This window comes from Bolinopsis microptera, chromosome 6, assembly GCF_026151205.1.
Source record: "Bolinopsis microptera isolate Bmic1 chromosome 6, MBARI_Bmic_1.0, whole genome shotgun sequence".
NCBI classification, from domain to species: Eukaryota; Metazoa; Ctenophora; class Tentaculata; order Lobata; family Bolinopsidae; genus Bolinopsis; species Bolinopsis microptera.
This window is the reverse complement of record NC_087077.1, coordinates 18,488,686-18,514,499: the sequence shown is the minus strand read 5'-3', so window position 1 is coordinate 18,514,499 and position 25,814 is coordinate 18,488,686. Positions and strand designations below refer to the sequence as shown.

Genomic DNA, 25,814 nt, shown 5'->3' with positions numbered 1-25,814 from the left:
GTAAAAGGACCGTACAGATAGCAACGCTCAGACATAATGGGCAATAGAGAATCAAACTGACAATTATAGTCATCCTGATTGACTAGCCAGATAACCGGTCATATCTCCGTTATATCCCCATCTATCTAATGGATCCCATTAAACAACTATAAAACATAGCTGTCTGCTGTCACCCAAAAACCCAAGACCATATTATAGCACGGAAACTTTTCACACACCTAGACAACAGCACAACCCTTATGAGGAACAGTGCGATAGTATCACACAGCTAGGGTTACCACACCCGGAAAGCTCACTCTTCACCCAGCTACCTAGGGTTAACCCGGAAACCAATTAGACCATTTTTTACACACAATTTCTATGTCAGATTTTCAAACCACCCTATTTCCACGTGAAATCTAATGTGCACAAACTGTGCGATAGGAGACTTATACAGGTTAAACGTCACGAAACTGTCTACAATTTACCTCGTAAAAACAGCTAGGGCCAGGGGAAGAATTCTGTTAATCGCTACGTCATATCGTATCATTTGATTGTAATTATCTCAGAAACATATGTTTCAATTTTGAGATGAAACGGATATTAAATTTTAAGCTCTACATTTTAGGGCCTGTCGTGATATCATGGCACGTGACCTCAGGCTCATAATCACGTGACCTCAGACCCAATCAATTGGGTTCTGGCCTGGTCAGCCCCCTGTCACCCGATCTTGAGGTGACGTACGACACCTCGTTAACTCAATCAATGTCTGAAAGGCTGCAAATTTTCACATGCCAAATCCCTAAGATTCTTAAAGAGTTGTACGAGATGACGATACATAGAGGCCGCAGAATTATGAGGACTACCAGATCCTGGTGGAACCTAAGCGATCCATGATATCACGACAGGCCCTATCTACATTTGTATTAATTTTATTTTCTGGGATGACTAGTTTAAACACTGCTGAGTATAAGTTTTATCTTAATAGCGGTGTTATTAAATTTAAATTTAAATTTATTATTATTATTAAATTCAAGATCGCATAATAACAGTTCTGGCTTGTTCTGCTTTTTAATACATTCATGACTTGAGTTGAATTTTTGTTTCAGAACTAGCAGCCCCTTCCCCAGACTTGTACATCCTGAACTTCAATAACGATGCACAGTGGATAAAGTACAAGGTGGCAGCCGACGAATTAGAAGCAAAATACGGTAAATTTATTATTTATACGTTCATTTTAATCTTTAAATATCTTGAATTAAAAAATGGTAAATAATGAATTTATTTGTATACGTTTATTTTAATCTCTAATTATCTTGAAGCATGCTTTAATTGTATGTTGTAAAACCAAAACATAATTCTGTCGATACTCAGCTCACTTTAAAAATGGTTTATTCTGTCCGCAGAGGGTAACAAAGATAAGGGCGACGGATTTTTCGATTGGAGCTTAGATAACCTTGGAGAATGTTTCGAGTCACAATACCCCAAAAACAGTGATGAAAGTAAAGTGGGATGTTTCTATATTGGACTTAACAGGGTGGGTATTTTTGAACAATTTTTAGTTTTAAATACCTAAATAAAAAATATTCACAGCTATTTCTCTAGATTTGCTATTCGTGATCAATTAAAATGTTAATTCGAGTATTATGGTAAGTACGTAACATCAATTGGTTTAATTATTAACAATACCTTGACGGAGAGCTGCATCTACCAATAACCCATTTTTCTCACCAAACTATCCAATAATTCAGGTTTTCGATTGGGCTCCAGAAGAAGGCCAGACGTTGTCTTTCGATTGCAATTGGAGCGTGGGAAAAACTGGATCTGGAAACTTGGACCCTCCAGTGAGTACATCTAATTATAGATTTTTGGGAAAACTTAATTCTATATTTGTTAGGTTCACACAAACGTATGAAATGAAATGAGATGAAATAAAGCATTTACATCCCGCTTATATCAACAACCAATATTATTAAGAATAAAAATTGTCGACTTCAAAGCGGCTGGCATGGTGACAAAGTGATAATTTAAACTCCAGAATGCATGTATATTCTCAGTAAATGTAAAGTGTAAGAGTTCATATAAAATGGCCAACAAAATTATGCATTATCTATTTTATTAAATAAGAAATTAACTATTATATATCTCATTCATCTATCTCACAAATTCTACCTGTCCTGATAAAATAACGTATATATTACTATTAGGATTTTCCTTGACCTTCCTCTTCAAATCTAGAACCAACTGTTTATTTACTGCACACTCCTCCGGCGACCGGTCCGGTGAAATAAAGACAGTTTTAAAACGGGGGGGGGGGGGGGGGGGGACTAAATGTAATTTTGGAATTTTTCAAAAGACCCACCCACCCCCCTTCGCGGTAACTGTTGAGAGATTACGGTACTAACTGTGTCTTAGTATAGAAAATAAGATTTGGGTTGGACACCCTGGAAAATCAGCAGCATACTAACTGTGTTTTGGAAGAAAATAATGATTTATTGTTGCGATCCTCTTCAGCTACCACATTCTTAACTACTTTCTTCAAGTTTTCTGCCGTGAAAGTAGAGGCAGAGCTATGGGAATGTTTTGACACAGCAGCACTGTAGGACTTAATCTCAGACTCAGCATAAAATCTGGGCAAGGGGCCAAAAGGGCCAACTTTTTTTTTTGGGAAAAAATTGGTCCATTGTATTTACATATTGATTCTGTGACTCGGACCGAAAATTTTGTAAGTCAAATATTTTTTCGGTTTTCGAAGTCCACACCTACCCTTCGATATGCTATTTTGGACTCGAGGGTCCCCCTTGTAATGCGATCTCGGAAGGCAGGCCTCCCCTTCGCAGTACGAGCTCGGAAGCGGGAGCTCTGTTTTCAGAGGTACGTATCGAGAATGATTTGGGTCAATATTTTTTCAAAGTTTTTCTGGAAATTACTTCAGTTCATGTTTCACGCTACCCTGATCATTATGAGCCGAAAATATTTTGTCAGTTTTCTGAAGTCCGTATCTACATTCGGAAAATCGTGTATCGATTTTCCGAATTAGCCATTAAGGCATTTGACCCAGTCAAAAAGGTTTCGGTTGTACAGGGTGGCCCAAAAGTGACTACCCACACGCAACCTCTTAATAACTAACGTAATTCGTCTTCAAATTGCACCAAAATTTCAGGGATTATAGATATGGGTCAGACTTAGATTTCCTGAAAGTTTCGTAAGCCACACCCAATTACAGTGGGCGTGCCGTGACACTCTCTTTTTCACTATTTTCTTCATAAAATGAAAACGCTTTGAGCTAAGAACTCCAAATTTTTTGCACACATTTGGCTTGATAATTTAAAACCTTTCCAAACGTTTCAAGTTCATTGTTCAAAATTTGGCTGAGTTATGACCATTTCAAAATTCATCGGATACGTGATCCGAGCACTCAGTCAGTGATCTCTGCACTCAATCAGTGATCTCGTCACCCAATCTGATCAAGAGTAAGGCGTTAGCGTGTATTAATGAGGTTCATTAGGCTTTACCAAACATACTGAGGAAATGACGACCTGATCATGATTGATTGGATACCGATAATGACTTTGCTAGACAGGAAAACACCAAATTCTTCGTAAAAGTGAGGTCCTAGGAATCCACGAGAACTGATGGCGCACCAGATCGTGACCTTTTCAGGAAAATCAAGAATCACGGTCTAAAAGTTGGCGTTTCTTTGTGATCCGATAGGCCCGGATAGAAAGATCTCGTTTTAGGATTCGTTGAAGGGATGTTCTGCTGAGGTCTAAGGCAGGAGCTCGTTTTCGGGTGCCAATTTTAGGTGAATCCATCACGTCACAAACAACCATGGTGATGTTTTCTTCGGTCCTCGCAGTTCGTCTTTTGCAGAAAAAGTTAACTTGATCTTGTGATGCATATCAAAGCAGCTTTTCCGGCAAGGGGATGGTCGGTTGAATTTCATTTGAAATTGTCGTTTAAGCTGAGGGCAGAACTCCCCATTCCCTTTGTTCAGGTAGACAAACAATCGTTGTTCCGCAGTATAGGGAGGATAATGAACCATTTTCGATGATTCAATGGATAGTTCATTCCTTTTTATCGATTGTAAGGAACGAACCTGTGACTAGCAGGGCTAACAAGCCCTGCAACCAATCAAGCGGTGCATGTGAGCCAAACAGGCCATTAACCAAGTGCAGAGATCACTGACTGAGTGCTCGGATTACGTATCCGATGAATTTTGAAATGGTCATAACCAAATTTTGAACAATGAACTAATGAACTTGAAACTTTGGGAAAGGTTTTAAATTATCAAGCCAAATGTGTGCAAAAAATTTGGAGTTCTTAGCTCAAAGCGTTCTCATTTTATGAAGACAATAGTGAAAAGGAGGGAGTGTCACGCCACGCCCACTGTAATTAGGCGTGGCTTACAAAACTTTCAGGAAATCTAAGTTTGACCCATATCTATAATCTCTGAAATTTTGGTGCAATTTGAAGACGAATTACGTGAGTTATTAAAAGGTTGCGTGTGGGTAGTCACTTTTGGGCCACCCTGTATATATTTTACGGTTTTTGCAGAAAGTCGCGTTAAAGTTGATGCCGTGGTGTTAGTAAAGTGGTACGGATCCACCCATCCATATATATCGTCTCGCTTTATATATAGTAAGATAGGCTCCTTTTTCATACTATACTAAAATTTTCCGAGTGGAGTTGTACCTCATCCATAATTACTTACATGCTACGAATTTTGACCGATTAAATTTGGCCTTTGTTACAATTTTTACGTTTGAGTTAATAAACTATGATGTTTATACATGAATTTTACTTGATAGAGTGCTTATCAAGTTAAATATTTGTACAGGCTCTAATGAGTAATGATGTAGTTTTACGAAGATTTCAAGCCTTACGTTGTGTGTTTCCCTTCGTGTCCAAAAGAATTATAACTCCTTTAATGAATATAGGCTCCTTCCAATTGTCCTAATTATGTGCGAAAAATTCTCATAATGTTTGTCCGCTAATGTCCGTCTTAGCCCGCCAATGTCCGTCAATGTCCACTAATGTCCCAAAAACACGTCCGTTGTCTCATAGAATCCAAAAAGGACAGGACATTATAGGCGGACATTGGCGGACACCCCCCCCCCCCCCGCCTCCCCCCCCCCCATAATGTACTCAGAATTTTATAGCATCAGACACATGGTAGCTTCTAAGTCGTTGTTAGATTGTAGCGATAATACTAATAATTATAGTAATAGTACTATGTTTATAGTATGCACTGAAGGGGTATCCTATGGAAATTTTTTGAACTTTTAACAGGTACCCCTGGCCCTCTTCATTTAACCCTCAATTAAGTTTCCTTTCATTCGGCTGAGTTGACCGAGGAGATCGCATAGATCCAATGGATCCTTAGCTAGCTACTCCCTAGACTTTCACCTAACCATGTGCTTTCGCGCCACTGCGGGCGCGTTTGTTTCACAAGTAAAGAAACATAATCATCGTGTATAATATAATAATGATCTTGTAGCGCGATGCATTACCTGAGGACCCCAGGCTATTATGTTCATTAACATAGCCTGGTGAGACTGAACCCTCTAATACGCGCAGGTCTCTCGGACGGGCGCGTTTTTGCGCGTGGAATGCTGAGCGCGCAAAATATATGTTTTGTAATGATAATCGCATATCGGTAGACCTTTTAAAAGCAGTATGTGACAGAGTGGCAACAAGCGACATGTTGTAAGTTACAAGTGCGGTAGCGTGATGATACTTTATGAAGTTTCTCATTTGTTTTGGTCAATTTGCAATTGCAATCCCGAACTTTGACGGGTCAAAGGTTTCATGATGGTATAACTATTATTACTATTACTTAATTGTTAATGATCACACGACAACTCGCCTAGCATTCCACACCAAAAACGCGACCAATGTCATTCCACCATATTATATATCAATCGTGTTAAAGAACACAAAAGCCGGAGGTCTAAAGGTTAATACAATCAAGTGGAAAAAGGTGGTAGACATATCACAGAATTTATGTCAACTTTCATATTTTAATCATTTTATTACATAATTTAAAGATCATATTCTAATAATTTTATTACATAATTAAAGAGAACGGTTAATAATGGAGTCATTCGTAAACTATTGACAAATAGCTATTCACGAGAGTGCTCAGTTGTCAGTGCTATAGCCAGTACCATTACCAAATACACAAATCACTCAGAATATTTTCAGCTTTAAACTTACCCGGGGACCCCGGGCTTTGTGTTCTCAAACACAGTAGTTATATTAATATTAGATTTTAGTAAATATGCTTGATTCATGACTGATACGTGTATGAAAACCTAAAACGGGGTCCCCAGGTACTCAATCGATTAGATATGTAAAAGATTCCGATACGAGGGATTATCATACCTCATGCTAGCTATGCATTTTCGTATGATACAGAATGACATTAACTGCGGAGCACCGTACTGAGTTTCTACAACAAGGTCTACACTAAACTGAAACAGTAAACATGTGAAGATGATTGATCACTCAGTACTCGACCAACTGCACGTAGCATACTTTAACACGTACTACTTCAAGTAGTCCTTATATATATATATTAGAGACTATTAAAAATCTAAACCCAAATTAGAGTGTAGAACGTATGTTGAAAACCCTTACCCGTACGACTACGACAAATTATACCAACATCCTTATTTGGTCATACTATCTGGTCATTATAAAGAGGTTCATAAAAGGAAAACATATCCAAATAATTTTTTATCAATTAAGATAATTTTACGTTCATAAGGCTCAAAGAGTTTGTTGGCCTATTCTTGCTGCAAGGAGAGCTCTTCGCTCTAGAGGTAGGTCTTTATCAAACAAGGATTGTGGGACGAGCTTTTCAGTCAGGTCCATGTTTGCCTCTTCAGGACTGCCGTGGTGATGGCTGATACTATGTCCACACTCTTGTACCTTTGAAGACTCTGTAACAAACGGGTGTCGGCGGAGGCTGTAGATTCAAGGAAAGGAGCGCTGAACCAAGCTCTCAAATAAACGAAGACAACAAAGTGAGCCATCTTCTGCACGTTTCTCTTCTTCGTACAGTGAATTGGTATCTAGTGAAGAAAAGCCATCTTCATAATGTAGAATGTAGATGGACTTAGCCATCCATCTGGCATGGTGGTCAGCTCCAGGTCTTTGTATCTGGAAGACGTATCCTTTCTTCATATCTATGCTTTCTCTATGGATTAGTTTAGCAAGCTCTAGGAATTCCTTGTAATGTTCTGGGCTGGTTGTTGAATTGACGGATGTGATTAATAAAGGATAGAATATCTCCTACGTCGTTCCTTTAGCGCGTAGGGATATCGGGAAGGACGATGTTCTGCAAATCGAGATCTTCCCAGGAGGTCTTCATGATCTTGAAGAGGGTTACTTCGAGTGATATTGTGTCACCGAACAGTTGCATGGAGGCAGATCCTCTTACAAGCTCCGCCTCCAGGACGTGATGTCTGCAGGCCATCCAGAGGATCTGTCGATTGAGGACCTGCTGAAGAGAAGTACATGCTCTTTTGTGAACTCCAGTATTGGATGATGTCGTATCAAATCCAACGGCTATTATTTTATCTGCTAGGTCCGGTCGTCGAGAATCTTCTTCACTTTGTCTGCTTCGTCCTAGTCCTTTTAGACTGAAGAGTAACTAGTCGTACAGATTGCGAGTATCTTGTTCTCCTCCTCTTGTACTAGGACCATAGCCAGTCTGTTTACTTTACTAAACCCTCCGAGGTCTGTTTTCGTCAAAATTTATCTGTCTGACATCAGAGGTAAAGTCTCTTTTTATCTTTGCTGCTTACTCTGATCGGACTGTGACAACGTTCAGTGGACTTTGAGAGGGAAAACTGCTTCATATCCCCGTGTCTCCACTGAGCAGTGAGATGCAGTGTCTCCTCAAACCGTCACTGAGGGAAAGAAAATAAGCTACTACGTGTGAAAATGAGGGGAAAATGTTCAACTTCTATCATGAAATTACCAAATTAACAAATCTGATTCATTTCTAATCAAAGATAAATATGCAAGGCGGCTTTTAGTTTTAACAACCAGGGTTTAAGCCAGGAAGGATAGTTTTATTTTAAAATAATGTATACCTGATTTTTAGAGATACAACTGCAGCCAAGACTGATATCAAGACGATTGAACTCCGCAAATCTCTGGCCAGAAATAGATCATCTTTCATTATTGTAGATCACCTCCTGAAAAATAGGTGTGCGTTTACAAATCTATTTAGAATTTATAAGCTAAGTCTTATAATATTCCAGTTACGTGGGATGAGTTGCATGGGTACAAATTGTCGGAAAAGTGATTGATTACGTAATATAAAGTGGTTATGTAATATACAAACAAACATAAACACAAATTCATGGGATAAGTGCGTGGCTGTATTAATTGACGTTGAATGATCCATGTTACGTGTCATATGGAATGTGGTATCTTGAAAATTCCCAACACGTTTGGGATGTAAAATAAACTGTGTCCTTAACAGTGAACATTCTTTTTAAATTTTTGACGGAAATTACCAGTAAGTGAAGAAAAAATAAAACATTGTAACCCAAATATCAACTACCGTCTTCAACCGGCGAAGTTTTCTTTCTCTTAGTAGGGGTGAGCGATTGGAGGGGTGATAGAGGTGGTAGCGTAACTAAGTCTAAAGGGTCGATCACTTTACCGTCTGTACGCGACAATTCACGTAACGTACTTAAATAATAGTTATTGACACGGTATTGTGTCGAATGATTTAGGGACAGTTCACATATTACGTAATTAGGTTATCACTATTGGCCAATTCTTACACCTCCCCACCCCCACTACGTTATCAATTTTACAGATAGTATAGCTATCGTTATGTGTCATAATAACACTAGCGTAATCTAAATCATTTGATGATTTGAAACCCCCGCCCTGCCCCATCGGCTGATCGGCACGCCCGAGAGCGCGGTAAAATATAGAAATATATGCTGAAGTGAGTGTGGTTTATATAAAACTTTCGGATACATTTTATGAACGAATTTGTGCGTGACTATAAAATTATGGCATGACTAGAGCCGCGCGCACGTGCCAGCTACCACACATTTGAAACTTATTCTTACAATAACACTAATTACAGTGGAATGTATAATGTCAAATGGGAGCGGTGTGTACAGAGGTGAGTGTAGCCGTGTGTACGGAGGAGTTGTAAGTGTCATCTAAGAAGATAATATGCCATTATTCCGTTTTATTAATATTACAGTATCTGGCGACTGGCTGGCCGATGGTGTTGTGTATCTTTTGGAAGGACAATACAAGGTCAGCAATATAAAGTATAAAAAAATTGGGAAAATTGCACATAATATCTCGGTTTGGAATACTAGCCAAAATTATGACTTTATTAAAATTGAAATAACTCTATCAGTTTTCAATATTTTTGCAAGAACTTTTTGGAATCGATTAAGAATTGCATTTCAAGCTTATTGTGCCGGCAAAAATTGTTGATGTAGGCCTCCAAGGAGATATGGGTCAAAATCGGAAAAAATCCTATATTTTAATATACTTTAATATGGTTGCCCCCCCCCCCCCCCCCAATGTTTGAGTGACACACTAACTATGCAGTTTTACCTGTTTAGAGGGGTTTTCAAAGAACGTTTTAGTTCCCAAAGTCCGTCTCAAATACCAAAAGCAAAACTACCAGTACCATTAGCTTTAAACCTGGGATATCACTTATTTTACAAATAATAACATAATATCGAGTATGGAGGCCGGAGGGGTTAGAAGATGGTATTAAACTAAAAGTATAACAGCTAGGCTGTAATAATATCCAAGATTGTCAGAAAATATCGTCTAATCAAGCCAGAAAAGTTTGGTAACTTATCGACTATCGAGTAATCGCACGTACGACAGGTTTCTCGTTTATCTCACCAAAAACTTCAGCAGCTTTTTTTCTCATCGTCAGATTCACTTATTCCATACGTAATGACCCTCCTGCTTCTATATCGTCCTCTTCAGCTTCTGTCTTTACTGCTCTCTCCGCGGCCATCTGTAAATGGGGGGTTGTAAAAAGATAAAAAATGTAGTATACAGTTTTCAGCCAATCAGAAGACAGAATGAATCAAACGGTTTTTCTTTCCAAACTGATCGCTTGTTCAGGTTAGACGATACGAAATTTCAGTGGCCTTTTACTCCCAAGTTATAGACATATTTCATTAAAAACACTGTTTGTGGCTCTCGCAAGCTGATCTGCAAATTTTATAACAAACTTAATATTGTGATAGTGAATATTTTACCTTGAGCGGGCCCGTCACAGTTGACAAAAAGAAGTATCTCGACGAGGGAGCTGGGAGAGATAGAACTTAGCTAAAATGATAGGGAAAGGGTTAAACAAAGTTTTGAAAACATTAAAAACGAAATAAGCAGCATTAATAACAAACATGATGAGCCATAATCAGAGTAACACACCACGTAACCAATTGCCATGGTTACGCGCAAGTTGAAGTAACACAGTTACGATAGATATTGATATAATTTCATAAATATAGCCGAAAAGACAGACAAGTAAGTATTTTAGTTGAGGTTATGATATGTTAAAGAGTAAAAGGTTTTGCAATTCAGCTGGCTGCCAAAATCAGCGGTCAATCCAAAGATAGATTTTAGTGACGATCGTATAATAAACAACATCGTCACTAAAATCTCATTATATGTAACTACTGACAGTTCTGCCCGACAGTTCCGCCCAATCTAGATCAATTGCTTCCATGGGATGATGCGACGAATCAAAACAAAGTTTTAAAAACAACCTTTCGTTGGTTGTACGTAAATCCGGACCTCTGTCAAGGAGCTGGTCGGATCCACACTTGCCGGTGAGGAACAATTACTGAAAACTGTCATGATATTTCACTTTCACTGCTTTTTACTAAAAAATGGCTTAATTTGCATGATTTTAATCCCATCCACCCTATTGTTACTAGTAACATAGATTACTATTGAAAATATAGGTAGAGTGAATGGGTTCAGCCACAGACCTCAAATTACATTGCCCGTATGCATGGAAACGAGTCATCTTTAAGCAATTCTAAGTAGTTTTGTATGTATCATCGCGTCTGGATCTGTCAGCATTGATTTACTTTAGCATATTATGACGTTTATACTTGTCCGGCTAAACACGGCTTTGTATAGATACGATAGGAAGTCTGTCTCATTAGGAAGAACTAATAAGAATTATTAAGAACTCATGCAGACAATTTTTAGAAGTGCAGCAACGTGTGTCAAGGTGTGCTACAAATAGAAATTATCATTGTCAGGTATATTACAGCAGCTTCCTGCTTTTTAGCTTTATTTTCTAAGAATTGCTACGATGTTGCTAGGGGACCACTATGGCGTTACAATGGTGTTGCTGTGGCGTTGCTAAGGTACCCTTCAGCTCTGTTCAGACCATAAGTTGCTTTTAAAAGGTCAAATAAATATACTCATGGGTTTACTTTTAGGAAGTTTCTGGAGTCAAAGAAATAACAACTGACAACACAGATTTTGGCTGAATTTGCTTGAACTTATTTAAAACAATTCATTTCGGCGTCCGGACTCTACGGCTTGAGACTCTCTTAAATGCACTCGCTGTTTACATTTGAAAGATTGCATGATATTAACGATCCAGGAATATTTATAATGTATAGTACAGTATGACTATCGTTTTCAGATAAGTTCAACCCGCTATGTGTTCAAATCAGTGTTACATTTCATCGGCTGTATCATAGGTCAAGATAAATATTTCTTGATGAGATAAAAGCTTACTTTCGAAGAACATTTCCTGTAACCATGGGCACCCTAATTTAATATGGAATTCTATCTATTTTGATCGAAAATATGAAACAAATATTTCCCGCCGTAGAGTCCTAGTCTCTACTGCGCCGCCGTAGAGTCTTACGTCGTTGAGTCTCACACCCTATAAGAGTACCGGTAACCGGTACCATCGTTTAGATGGATACAGGCACCCTGGGGATCTCCAAATAATATGTAGATGGCTGAAATCATTGGATGATGATTAATCACTCTACACTCGACTGTCACGTGACTTTTGAAACCTGTTCTCTAGGTGGCCATGAATAACCCTATAATCTGATTCCAACCCTAATCCAACCCAATCTCTAACAAAAGCATATGCCAAAACCCTAACCCTTTAGAACGAGATATTTGACCAATTTCCTTATATAATGGACATATCACGTGATCAAGACAGCTATTCGCCAATATCTCGCCAGGGGAGCATTTTAATGTCATGAGGGGTGATTCGGAATCAGCGTTCCAACTGTCGGGGGGCTTTTTAGAGAAATCTTGAAGGTTGACTGTAGAGTGATTTAGCACGCTCGGCAACCATTCACCCTACATATATTGTCAATAATAATAAACATTCATCAGTAGTTATAGGGTGTTAGAGATCATAATGATACAAATTAAACCATTTTTTGATTAAACAAAGCAAAAAAAACGGCCCTTCGTAAACAGGCGGGGAAGTGAGTGATTTGAACAAAGTTACCGTACCATAAGTCGAAAACTAAAAGTGATGGCAAATCCTCGAAAGAGGTGTTTGATCACCAAACACTGTGCAGATATTTGGAAAATATATTATTATTATCTGTATCAGGTATTCTTATAAACCAGAGGGCAATGAGATCTGGCGTCTCTTGATTCTCTATAGCGGTTTTCGACTAATAGTTACTGTTAACAATGTAGGGTCAGTGAATAATAAGTCTTAAATTCTTAAAAATTGATCGGGAAATTAAATATTTATCTTAGATTACATAACATTTTCGTAGACTAAAATATTTTAAAGATACCTTAGTATTACTGTAAATTGATTAAAATGTCCTCGCCTACTAGTTTGCCTGGGAAACAGGCTGGGACTGTCATCGAACTGCGGGCGAAACGGCCGTTTTCGTGGAGTGAAAATACTAAAACATGCCGTGAAATGGTACAAAAACTAAGGTTTTTGATTTCTGTTTCGACCCAGCCGTCTATAAGCTCGTTGACAGTCTCAGCTATTTTTTGTATCACGTGAAAGTTGCATCCTGGGAATTGGATTTTGAACGTGGTCGGGACAGATTATCCCGGTATGGACCGGTTTGGTTTCCTTAGTGATTTAGGGTTTAGGAATTTTCTAGTTATTTGTCGAAATAGAAGATTAGAAAAGATATCTTTGGATTTCTGTACATGACTACTTTCACTATTGATTTTTTGCAAGCCTCGAAATTAAAAGCCTATTAAGGCATCATGTAGCCTCCAGGCTCGACAAACCCCGACAAACCACGACAAACCCCGACAAACCCCAACATATCCCGACAAACGGGGTTTGTCGGGGTTTGTCGAGGGGTTTTGCCTCGGGCCCACCGGCTACATGAGGCCTTCTTGTATAGTGTTTTTCCACGTAAGCTTGATGACTCCGTCTCGGCTTTTTGTTGGGAGACTCAAAAAAAAAGAAAAAAAAATAAAAGAAAAAAAAAACCTCCAGGCTCGACAAACCGGAAACCCCGTCAAACCCCGTCAAACCCTGACAAACCCCGACAAACCCCGACAAACCCCGACAAACCCCGACAAACCCTGACAAATCCCGACAAACCCCGACGTGTCAAGATATGTCGTATCATGTCGGGCCCACCGGCTACATGATGCCTCTATTAGTTGTTCTGTAGATCTAATGATTCCAAGTTTACTCCCGTTTAATTCTCCACATGAACTAGTGAGTTAATTGGTTCATAGTTATGAATCGTCAAATACTCGTGAAATATCCGTGTAGTGGAGCATTTGGACAGGGCCATTTACTTTGTACTCAGGTCACAACAGAGATATTTTAGAGGTTCATCGGCTCACTCTTGAGTGTCGTTCATGTAGAATCAATTTATAGACCAGCTTGTGTTTTGGTCAAATCTATGAATCTGAGTGCACGTATTTCCATAATACTCTCGAGACCTTTAATTCGAGGGGATTTCCCTCCCACTCTAATGTAGCCGTCCAGCTCGTAATAACAAACTCATGACGAAACATTAGCTAATAATGGAATTAAATAAATTAGCAAACACCTAGACCCCTAGACGATCAGCCAAGCAGCCAGGGCTGCGCTACAACAAAGAACAACGAAGGACCACTAAATAACTGAAGTAATGTGCACGCCAGTAAACGATATCCCTCACCTTCTTCCTGGGTCAGGGGTCTGTTGCCATAGCAACGAGGGAAGAAGAGCGGCAGCGGTTAGGGTGGGTTTTGCAATGGTTAATGATTTTACCGAAGTTTGCTAAAAACGTCGGTGAATAGTATGTCATAAACAGCCAATGATCAGCTATAATAGTACGGTTTATTTTACACGGTGACTCGTTCTACTTGAAACTGTCTCAATGGTAACAGAGTTTAAAATGTTCTTACTCTTAGTCTTAGTCTTACAGGAGATCTACACGGTGAATGTAAGTGGGTCTGGGAATCTATGGCGTAAGACTCTACGGTGGAAAACTTTACGGTGGTGCCGTACAAAAACAACAGGTGTAAAAAACAGGACTATTAGGTGGCAAAGTCTATAATCAGGCATGAGATAGTAAGATAAAGAACTTAAGAAATAATGCGAGCAAACAAATGTTATATTTTTTATCGATATTGATAAATTGGCAGGTGTCCCTCATTAAATTTATGAGTTACAGGAGTTGCAAGAGTGGCAAATTCGAATTCGAAACAATAAATTTGGATTAAACAGTTGTTTGCCTAAAATTTGTGACAAAGAACAGGCAAGGGGATATACAAGGATTTCTAAAGTTATGATATTACACGATATAAATTGTGTCAGTGATCACAAACGCCTGTCCTATCCCAGTACAGGTAAATATCAATATATAATCAGGTACTAGATAGTAAGAAATAATGCGAGCTCTCAGCATATATCTCAGAGTCAGTATCACTATCGAAATATATTGTGGATTGTACGACTGAAAGATGAAGTTTATTAAATTCCGAGACAAAATATTTAACGGCAGCTTCCTGAGAACAGAACACGGGGATTTGAAACTTAAAACACACGAGATAGCCGGAACCAGTACAAATGAGTGAAGCTATATTTTAACTAATTATTCTTAGAAGACTGTTCATGGTTTAGTTGACTCTGAGATCAAACCTTCACTACAAGAGGCTTCGTCATAAAAGTAAAAGTTGAAAGTATACGTGATCCGGATGCAATAACAGATATATTGAACGTTCAAATCATTTTACACCTACGCTAAAAACTTGTCCACCAACACTGTACAAACTACAAAAATATTTGATTGGCAGACGGATAGATAAAGAACGAATTATGAACTTATATAGACCACAGAATGATCGTTGAATATCATAAAAGAACGGCACAAGTGCACAACACACAAAGGCGATCTGAACTGATATGGAAGTTAGACCTAGGCAAAATTGAAAGAATCGCACTAACTGGGCCGCGCTCAGCCTGTCATTCCGCCTAATCTCTATTAATGAACATAATAGCCTGGGGTCCTCAGGTAAAAGCAAGCACTGATAACAGAAACAAAGAATCATATTTCACTTGTGTTGTTCCGTTGACCAAAACAAATGCTAACAGACTAGATGGTTGATGAAATAAGCCTCTTGACTCCCATTGTGTGAAATTACTAACACTAGCAGTAACCGGTGTTTCTTTAAGGTGGGGTCAAGAGACATTAGACAATAAAACACGGAATTAAAGAGGAATTAAAGAGGAATTAAAGAGGAATTAAAGAGGAATTTAAGATGAAATTACCAAGGAGAACACTAACGAACTCGTCTTGGCTATACATCAATTAGAAAATGTTATTTATTAAATTTGAGATTTTTACACAACTTGGCCCATTTAGATGAGCTATACAATACTCTGTAAAAGATAACATAATATAGAATGTAATTGTCTGGGAGGATGACTGTAGATTTGGGAAAAAAAGTATCCTGTGGTTAAACAAAGCACAGATACTAACAGAAACAAATCAAACGTTTGGTTTGATCCACACTACTGATATGTGAGATCAGACACAACAAATTATGACGCTCTCAAAGCATTTCACAATAAAGGATAATGTATATACATTAACTCCCGATTTCAATTCAGGGAGACTAATCTATTCTTGCAAAAATGTTAAAACAAACTAAATATTTTACAACATCTAGGATTAAGGACAAAGTGACTAATATAGAGTACGAGAACACATGATTTCCATCACAATGCAATCTATTAAATAAGTAATAACTAGGATTAAATATCTTAATCCATCATCAAAGATTGTACAGTATGAATATCAGACCATTAAAGTGTTTTTCTACGATCCAATTCAGAATTTGACACTAACTGTCAAGGAAAAAGGTGCAGGGCAGAACTAATCTATAGATCACATCTAAGAGATTTCTTTCGATCACAGGCCTTCTTTGAAAACGACAAAAAGTAGCCGGGCCCGAACAGGCAGTCCGAAAGAAATAAAAACTATAACAAACAGACAGTATAATGGTCAACATCAATCTGACATATTTTGTTCCTTCTAGTACCCTGAACCTCTTGATTTGGATTTAAGTAACACGACCTTAGTTCGGAAATTTAATTCAAATGCATAGCATGAGTATATAAAAGAAAATTTTCAGATATAACTGCAAACTGATTGACAAACTAAACCATCCCTCATCAGAGTGGTAGTCATGACAGGACCATGTTACTTTGATATTAAGTAAAGCTAACTTCTTTCGCTAGGGTCTTTAAACGAAGTAAATGTCGGGCAGCTAAATATAAACAGGTGTAGACAACTGGACGATTTTTTAAAAATGTCGTACGAGCAAGAAAAGGTCATCAAAATATATTTTAACTACAGGAACAACATAAACATGAAGCATGAAGGAGGTACCGATGTAACTGTGCAGTGTGACAATACGAGGTGCAGTGAGCAGCACATCACTGATGACACTCATATCGCTCGATTTTACAATCCAATAATCAAATTTTACAATCTAACTCAGCGCGCGGCTCCTCTAGCTAATACGTAACTTTTCTCCAATTGGCAGTTTGCGTGCACGTGTCTTTTCTGAGGCCCCAATTGGTTCTAAATGATCACGTGAATGCTGGTCACGCGCACATCAACTTCCAATGAGCGTACTGCCATTTTTTCTGAGGCGATGGAGGTCGTAAATCACTCAGCCCGAATATAGATTTGGCGGAATGACAGGCTGAGCGCGGCCCAGTAACGCGATGCACTACTGGGTCGCGCGCGCATCAAATAATGCTTCTCTTCGGTAGATCGGCGAGATGCACCACTGTGCCTCACCGAGCTGCGAAGGATTGACATCGTGAATCAAATAATGATCTAAAATAATAATGACATAATATTGTCATAATCATCGATCATACCCGGGAGACGGACGCGCGCCACTGCAAGGGCTCTGGATAGAGCAACCCTAGTATATAGACTAGGTGACACATGATGATTATGTTTTCCATCAAAATCTCAGTTTTTATTGATAATTTTCAATTTTATCATTATTTGAAAGGTAAATCACGTATCATTCATTTTCAGTTCGATATGGAAATGCAGAAAGAAGTCGAAATCGCTGCAGCACTGAAAGCGTACTACCCTTATACCTCCAAGGCAGAGAACGGTCTGCAGCCCATGCAGGCTATCGAGATAACCTTGAACAGTAAGTTATTCTTTATCTGACATGTTTTTCTGTTGAAGATATTTGTCTCGCTGGCCTTGTCTATGAGTTTTATGTATTTTCTTGACTTGTCTATTCTCTAAGACTTTAAATGCATTAGATCGAATTGTCATCTCACTCATTAATTTCTCAGCGGAAAAACTAGCTGCAATGAACGAGACAGCATCTTTGGACACCTATCTTGATTGCAGCGCTTACGTCAACGAGGAGAAGATCGAAGATTCAGGCGACGCCAACTTCGAAATCAGATACTCAAAAGACACGATAGCCGATGAATAGTTTGGATGTGGATTGGAGTGAGTCGGTGAAAGAGATCTGTCGCAGCCGTGCTGATAAGATCTACACAAACTCTCGTGATCATCTGATTATTACATTGTACATAGCACATAGGTTACTATTATGATGAGCTAGATTATGATATTAATCTAGGAATTTGAGAACTCGTTGCAATTGTTGAGTATAATACTTTCTGATATGAAATCGTTTCACGGTAAAACTTGTTTTACAAAGTTTCCATTGTCTGGTCCGAGGTCTGAAATCGTAACCCCTCTTTAGCTTTAACACAAAATATAAACATCTTTCATAATATTATAGTATATGCTATAATGTTAAAACTGTTTGGTTGAGCTTAACGGGTGATACTCGTAAAATATCTGTTCCACTCGGCGCGCGTCCTGGTAGGTTGTAAACCTACAAGGTTGAGCACGATCAACTCCTACCTAGCGCGTGGTAGTTGCGAGACGAATTATTGTATGCGCGGCCCAGTAGTGCGTCGCGTCGCGCTACAACAAAACTACACGCTCGTGATTGAGCGAGCGCAGAGCGTGCTAAATCACTCTACAGTCGATCTTCGAGTTTGTTCTAAAAGGGCCCCCGACAGTTGAAACCAATCGGAATCGATTTATCTTCGAACGCTGATTCAGAGTCACCTCCATGACATAGCACATAGGGTTAAAATCTGACGGATGTTACTCGTCTAAATTTCTTCGAAGAAACGTGCGCCGCTTTCTTACTTGTTTCTTCTTGAAATATTATGGCCCGATAGAAAATGCTACGAAGTAGCGCACGCCGGGCCAAACCACAAACTATTAACAATGGTCAAGGTTAAAATGCTCCCCTGGAGATATTCCCAGAAAACCTTACCATAGGGGTCGTTCACATATTACGTAATCAGCCAAGGGGGGAGGGGGGTTTATGAACGCTCCTACTAAATATTCGCTCGCCTAAATTTTAATAAAATCTTGTGAAAAGGCCCTTAAGGCATGAAAGTGATGTAGATCGGTGTATTTTTGGACGCTGATTCCGAATCACCCCCATGACGTAGGGTTAAAATGCTTCCCTGGAGAGTTATGGGCAAAAAACCGTTTTGGTCACGTGACAGGCTAATAAAACGTGAATTCGATTATTTAGGGCTCGGGTTAGGGTTAAGGTTGTGGTTAAGATTATAGATAGCTTCGGGGTTATGGTTAGGGTTGGGATTAGGGTATATATATGTAAAACCGTTTTGTACGGCTGCAAAACCAAAAAAACCAAAAGTCACGTGAAATTTTTGGGCGAGCGATTTAGTAAAAGCCGTTTATGAATGCTTACGGTTGATTACGGGGGGGGGGGGGGTTTTGGTCGTTGATTACGTCATCAAAATTGTCCTTTTAGACCAAACCAACTATATTTACCTCAATTCTCTAGTCTTTTCAGACGCAGAATCTTCTACACTCTCTGACTTCTTCTGATGTCTGGGACTTACGACCCCAGATGTAGCTTTCAACGACGTTTTAAGGGCCCAACGTTCAGCTGTTCATCAGGGTTAAACTGGGCAGGGTCTTTCAGCCAGCTGCCAGTTGTCACTCCAGGTCTTGTTGTAGCGACTAAGCCAGATAGTGTAGGAACCTTTCAGGGACACCACCGCTGTTGTGTTAAGTGCCCTCTTCTTCTTTGCCCGGGTGATGTTAAGGAAGTTGAAAATTCGGGGTAATGTGTGGTGGTAGAATCCACGACATCCAACTTCTACTGTAAAGAGATATCCTTCCCAGCCTGCGGTCTCGATCTCCACCATTAGCTCTTCGTATCTCTTCTCTTTCCGGGATCTCTGGTCCTCAAAGTTCTCCTCGTTTCCACAGGTCAGCTCTATCAGGATGACTTTCCTGAGTGTGTTAGAGTATATTACCACATCAGGTCTGAGAGCTGTGTTGACAATATGTTGGGGGAATTGTCTTGTCCTTTCGTCCTCATCAAACACTAGTTTCCAGTCGTTACCTTCCTCTAGAAGATGAGGTTCTTCTGTAAGCCGTACTTCGGGTTTCCTGTAGGTTCCTTTTCCGGATACGAACTTCCTCCACTCTCTCTTTACTTCTCTCTTTGGGGTAGCACTGTTTATCTCCCTCAGCTTCTCTGCAATTGGTTGCACGATTACCCTGAGCACCTGATCATGTCTCCAATTATACCTTCCTTGTTTAAGCGACACTGGGCAACACGTTAGAATGTGCTTTAGGTTGCACTGCTGACGCCCACAAAGGGGACAGTTGTTCGTGGAGCTGTAGTTCCAAAGCTGGAGGTTGCTAGGTGTACTTGCAACGTCGTGGATGGCATTTAGGTGGAACTTTGTCAGCTCGGGGCTCAAGGTATACAGCAGGCTTTGCCAGCCAGTGTCTAGCTGCATGGTGTTCTCCCAGGTTAGAAACTTTCCTTGGACTCTCTTATCGTAGAGAGTTTGAAGGAGCTCCTCTTCTTTCAGAGACTTAATTATCTCCACCAGTTGCTCCTTTTTGTTCTTCTTCCTCCTCTGATCACCGAATCCAATACCGGCTCCTTCCCTGGTCTGCACGTAGCCAATCAGTTCTTTGAAGTAGAGGTCTCTCTCCCTATTAGTCAGCTCCTTGGTGTAGTCCCATCTTTTCTTGTCTCTGTTGGTGTTTTCTCTGTACTCGAAAACCTCCCTCACTTTGGGGTCAACCGATGTCTTCAGCATATAGGCCTTGGACACCTGTAGACATTTGTACAGGTTGGAGATCTGCTTTAACGATAGTCCAAAGTGGTCTTTTGATCTGTACAGCACACTGTTCGATATGGAAGTAGTAACTCCAAGCCATTTCTTCAAGTATCTGGTACAAAGAGCCTCTAGTGTCTGGATGAATGATACTGGGAGGTTGTATATCATAATATTCCACTGTACTTTGCTAGTTAGCATGTGGTTGTAGATCCAGCACTTGCTTGGTCCAGAGAGCTCCGCCATGTCTACTTTTTCCAGCTGGCCTGAAAGTTGAGTGGTGATTAGCTCTCTCGTCTCATCTTGGCCCAGGTTGACGTAAATCCAGTGACCAAGGAACTTTATCGGTGTGTCACCAAGGTACGCTACTTTCTCGTTTGCAATGATGATCTCAGGGTCAAACGATCTGTAGGTATTGTCCACTACCTTCATTCCGAGAGCAATACACTTGCTGGGTTTAGCTCTCATCGTCCTTGTCCATGCTAAGAATTCCTCCATTTGCCCGACCAGCCTCTTCATTTTGTCGAGTCTGTCAGACAGCAGGGTGAGATCATCTGCAAAAGCTCTGTTTGTCGTTGGCTCAGAGCTGAACGACGGCTTGTATCCCATTGTTCTGTCGACCTGAAGTAAATCCAAGAGTAGGTTGAATGCTATTAAGAATAGCACGACAGAAAGCGGGTCCCCTTGAAACAACCCGATTAGGTAGTAGAACCACTCACTCTTCCACTTCTTCGTCTTCACCCGTACTACCAGTTCGTCGTAGTACTTGACAATATATTGGACCACTTCTTCTGGGAACTTGTAGTGCCGAAGCGCAAACACTATCAGCTCATGGGGTACTCTCCCATAAGCATTCATAAGATCCACCCATACTGCATACACCTGTCTTCTCTTACTCTTTGCATCCCGCAGTTCCTCCATGAGCGCTTGTGTGTGTTCTATGCATCCTGGCATCTTGCGCAGGAAGCCTTTTTGCACAGAGGTATCGATGTACTTATTGGTGGTCATGTAGTCGAGCATTTTATCAGCTAGCATACCCATTGCCACTTTCCCACTGGTGTTAGTCATAGTGATGTTCCTAAACTTGCCAGGGTCACTAAGGTCCGTGGTCTTGGGAAGTAGGATGCTTTCTCCAATTCTCCACTGCAAGGGGACACTGTTTGATAACCAGAGTTTACTAATACACGCATACAATAGTTCTCTCAGCCTGGCACACCTTTTGTAAACTATGTATGGCACTCCGTTGGGCCCTGGTGAAGATCCATTGCGTCGTGTTTTGATCTTCTTTTCAAACTCTTCGTAAGTAGGTACTGTGCACACAAAGGGGTACACTGGGTCTTTGGCATCTGGTATTCCTGCCATCTTTTCGAAGACATAACATCTATCTCGGTCCATGTATTCCTTGGGGTAGTATCTGTCAGCCTCTTCCTTACCGAAGGTAGGCTCTCCCGAGATCTTCTCATCAAGGAGTCTTTTACTGTAGTCATAGGGGTTCCTCCTGAAGCGTTGGGTCTCCTTCTTCTTTTCTTTCTTTTTCCTCTTCTTCAACTGTTCACGCCTAGACTTGTTGTGGATTCTCACTAGTCTCCAGTACTGCGCTCTTACTGCTATACTACTACTATAGAATAATAACAATTTGACAATATTTTAATTCAAATTCCACTCAATTTCACTCTGATAGTGATAAAATTTAGAAATTTATCGAATATCCGGCTATAATAGTAAGTAGTCTAAAAGGTGCTTGGCCGGATATCATAACAATGAATTCGGCTCATCAGGGTAGCATGAAACGTAGAGAAAAGTGTTTTCTAGGAAAAAGTCAAGGGGGGGGGGGTCAGGCCATGATTACGTTATAATTATATTGCTGTCAGGAGGGGGGGTTGGGTCTTGATTACGGTTGATTACGGAAGAGGGAGGGGGGTAAAAATCGCTAAAATATTGATTACGTAATATGTGAACGACCCCATACCGCCTGCTGGGCTCGCTAGAGGTGATAGATTTTCAACAGCACGTTTGTTGTCGCGCGTCACGTCAAGTTTACCTTTTGCACGTTGCATTTAGTCTAGTAGTCATAACAACGACATCACTTTGCAAAGTTTAAAAGCTGTGATCTTTTATTTAGCCTAAAATCAAACTTTTCGGTTTAATTCAGAATCTAAGTTGTCCTTACCTGGGGACCCCAGGCTATTATGTTCATAAACATAGCCTGGCGTAATTGAACCCTCTAAAACGCGCAAATAGGCGCGTTTATCATTTATGCGATTTTACAATCAAATAATCAGATTATACAATCAACAATTTAACTCAGCGCGCGGCTCTTGTAGCGCATTCGTGACTTCGTTCTTATTGGTAGTTGGCGTGCACGTGATCTTTTGCGCGGTTGTAATTGGTTCTAAACGATCACGTGAATTCTAGTCACGTGCGCTCTAACATCTAATGAGCATGCGCACTTTTTTCAGGGCGATGGAGGTCGCAATTCACTCAGCCCGAATAAAGATTCGGCGGAATGACTTACTGGGCCGCGCTCAGCCTGTCATTCCGCCAAATCTATATATGTTAATGAACATAATAGCCTGGGGTCCTCAGGTAACGGAATGACAGGCTGAGGCGCTGAGCGCCGCCCAATAAAGTTGTCCCAAATTTGGATCCTGGAAAGCTAACTTTAAATTTTGAATTTACGAGACGGGAATTTTGTTGAAAACCGGAAAGTTCTATTTATTTTACTTTTGGAGATATACACCAGTCGGTAGGGTTTGCTGGGTTGGTGAAAAAATGTTTTGATCACTTGACTCACCAAGCTAGCCATGAATCTACGCGTACTGCGTGACGCGCTTGTTTCACAACACGCGGTCGCGCTACTACAATCACTTGATGTAATGACCGTACAAGAACGTTGGTCAAATTTCTCGTTAGGGGTTAGTATATAGTTGTAGTATAGAGTTTGAGCATATGCTATCGTTAAGGATTGAGTTAGGGTTAGGGTTGTGAGTTAGGGTTAGGGTTGTGATCAGATAAAATGTTTAAGGTTTTGAATAGTCGTTCAGGGCCAGCTCGAAAAGAGCACCGCGCATTAGGATTTGCGTGCCAGGTAAGTAGTGAGCAGTTCCTTGTAGCGCGATGCGTTACTGTGCCGCGCCGCGCACTCAATGAGGCTTCTCACAGCTAGATCGGCGAGATGCGCTACTGTGCCGCGCCGAGCTGCCATGAATTGACATCGTCAATTAACTTTTCGTGTATTCAGTACTGTGGCCGACCCCACTACTCTGCTCATGCGCGTTACCGTGTTGGGGTGCTATCCCGGCGCACGTGCCGGATCTAGCCCCTCTCCCCGGCCTCCGCGCACTTCGGCTATTTCGCTATATCTTAATTGAAATCTGCGTTTGTTTTGCGTACTGTATGTTTGGTAGGATGATTATCTGAGAGTCAAAGTTGCCATGCCGGTCGCCATAGCTTTGAGCGTTCGGAGTTTTTAGGAGCCAGTCCAGACACTTGCCTGGATTGCATCGCAATAGCTCCGTATTGACTCCTTGCGCCCGAGTAAGTGTTTATATACTCTTTAAGTTTCACGTTAGCGTCTGAGGTACCAGTCCAGACTATGTGTCTGGTTCGCATCGCGAAGGTCCTATACTGACGCTTTGCGCTTAACTCACTTTACATGTATCTCTTCGCCTAAATTTTGAGATGTGTTGGCTGAGCTGTTAAAAATTGCTGGCAGTAAATATGTCACCAATGACCAAACCCGTCCTTCCTATCAACAATTTTGTCTTCCTAGTGCTGGGAGTATTTAGAACCCATTGGGTTGGCACATATAGATGTAAGAGCAGGTGGCCTCTTGGGCAGAGCTTCCGCCTTCTGTGCAAAAGTTCCAGGGTTCGAATTTATGCGAGAGTACATACTACAAATCTGTGTAATGTCTCCTTCTTCCTGGTGATGTACAGTTCATCTAAGGTTGCCATTGCGGAGTCATGTAATCTGTTCTGTCTGAGATTTGTTCATATATGTACTTATTTTGCATTGGTCAGATACTGCTTTGGTGAAATTGTTAATTACCATGTTAGTAAGCAATCTAAATGGAACCGAGCCAATGAAACAAGTATTCAATGTGTAAAAGGTTTTAGATTGCTAACAAACCCTGAGGGTAATATGATTAGTACAGGGTATAAAAAGTAGTGGCAATCAAGGTATAGACTAGAGGGTTGATAATACTACAATTATGTTAAAAATGAAGTCAATAAACCTCAATAAACCACTCATTGATATGCAAAAGGGGTGGGTATGTATCTCTCCGCCACAATTCATTGAGAGATGTGATAGCAGAGCTATTAGAAACTGCTGGCTGTAAAGATGTTACCACTGATATGAACCTCTCCTCATTCCTGTCAACGGGAGAGAACTTCCTGCAGGGGCCAACAAAGCAGATGGAGCTAGATTAGATGTTAGTGCTAGGAGTGTATGGAACCCATTGGAAAGGGCATTTTTAGATGTAAGAGTATTTCATGCTCAAGCTCCTTCCAATAAGGCTCTTGGATCTCCAACCACTATGAACAATAGCCACGAGAGACAGAAAAAGAATTTATACAATAAAAGGATTGTAGAAGTCGAACATGGGACGTTTACACCGATAGTCCTATCAACCACTGGGGGTATGGGAAGGGAAGCTAATAAGTTCTTCAAGAAGTTAGCGGATAAACTATCTAGGAAATCAGGCCAACGATATAGTGAGGCAATGACATTTATTAGGAAGAGAGTAAGATTTGACCTATTGAGAACAACAATCATAGCTCTTAGAGGAGAGAGAGGGTTTAAAAGTAGTAGTGCAGTAAAAATAGCAGAATTAGATATAAATTTGGAGCCAGTTCTTTAAACTGGCTTACTTATACTACTTAAAGGGTGTTCAAGGGTTTTCTATTGAATTTTATATAGGGTAATTGTTATATTATGTGTATATTGTTTGAATAATTTTTCTCCAAAAAAAAAAAAAAAAAAAAACTACAATGTACAGGATGATGTAGAACATAAATCTACTGAGGGCTACCCTAGGCCTAGTAAGATTAGTTATCTCTTGGCAGGGCCCCTCATATAACCCTTAATTACGGTTTTCCAATCATTTGGCTGAGTCAACCAAGGAGACATAACACAGATGTGCAACATAGCAAAGATC

At 40.2% G+C, this 25,814-nt stretch overlaps 2 protein-coding genes across 2 annotated transcripts; one reads left to right on the top strand and one right to left on the bottom strand.

The window, feature by feature from the left end:
• The first annotated feature begins 923 nt into the window (after nucleotides 1-923).
• Nucleotides 924-18,157, top strand: LOC134817471 (uncharacterized). Its single transcript, XM_063826611.1, has 6 exons — nucleotides 924-930; nucleotides 1,089-1,190; nucleotides 1,386-1,516; nucleotides 1,731-1,823; nucleotides 17,532-17,652; nucleotides 17,804-18,157. The coding sequence occupies exons 1-6, from the start codon at nucleotides 924-926 to the stop codon at nucleotides 17,947-17,949; spliced, it is 600 nt and encodes a 199-aa protein (XP_063682681.1). The 3' UTR covers nucleotides 17,950-18,157.
• A 1,317-nt stretch (nucleotides 18,158-19,474) lies between these two features.
• Nucleotides 19,475-24,265, bottom strand: LOC134817470 (uncharacterized). Its single transcript, XM_063826610.1, has 2 exons — nucleotides 24,147-24,265; nucleotides 19,475-22,271 (listed from the first exon to the last, which is right to left on the bottom strand). The coding sequence occupies exons 1-2, from the start codon at nucleotides 24,263-24,265 to the stop codon at nucleotides 19,475-19,477; spliced, it is 2,916 nt and encodes a 971-aa protein (XP_063682680.1).
• Between the last annotated feature and the right edge of the window lie 1,549 nt (nucleotides 24,266-25,814).

Coding starts and splice junctions, on each gene's coding strand:
- LOC134817471 (XM_063826611.1), top strand. Junction 1,191..1,385: donor CGAATTAGAAGCAAAATACG/GTAAATTTATTA, acceptor TTCTGTCCGCAG/AGGGTAACAAAGATAAGGGC. Junction 1,824..17,531: donor CTGGAAACTTGGACCCTCCA/GTGAGTACATCT, acceptor ATTCATTTTCAG/TTCGATATGGAAATGCAGAA.
- LOC134817470 (XM_063826610.1), bottom strand. CDS start 24,265: ATGCGAACCAGACACATAGTCTGGACTGGTACCTCAGACGCTAACGTG. Junction 22,272..24,146: donor GCTATTGCGATGCAATCCAG/GCAAGTGTCTGG, acceptor ATTATTCTATAG/TAGTAGTATAGCAGTAAGAG.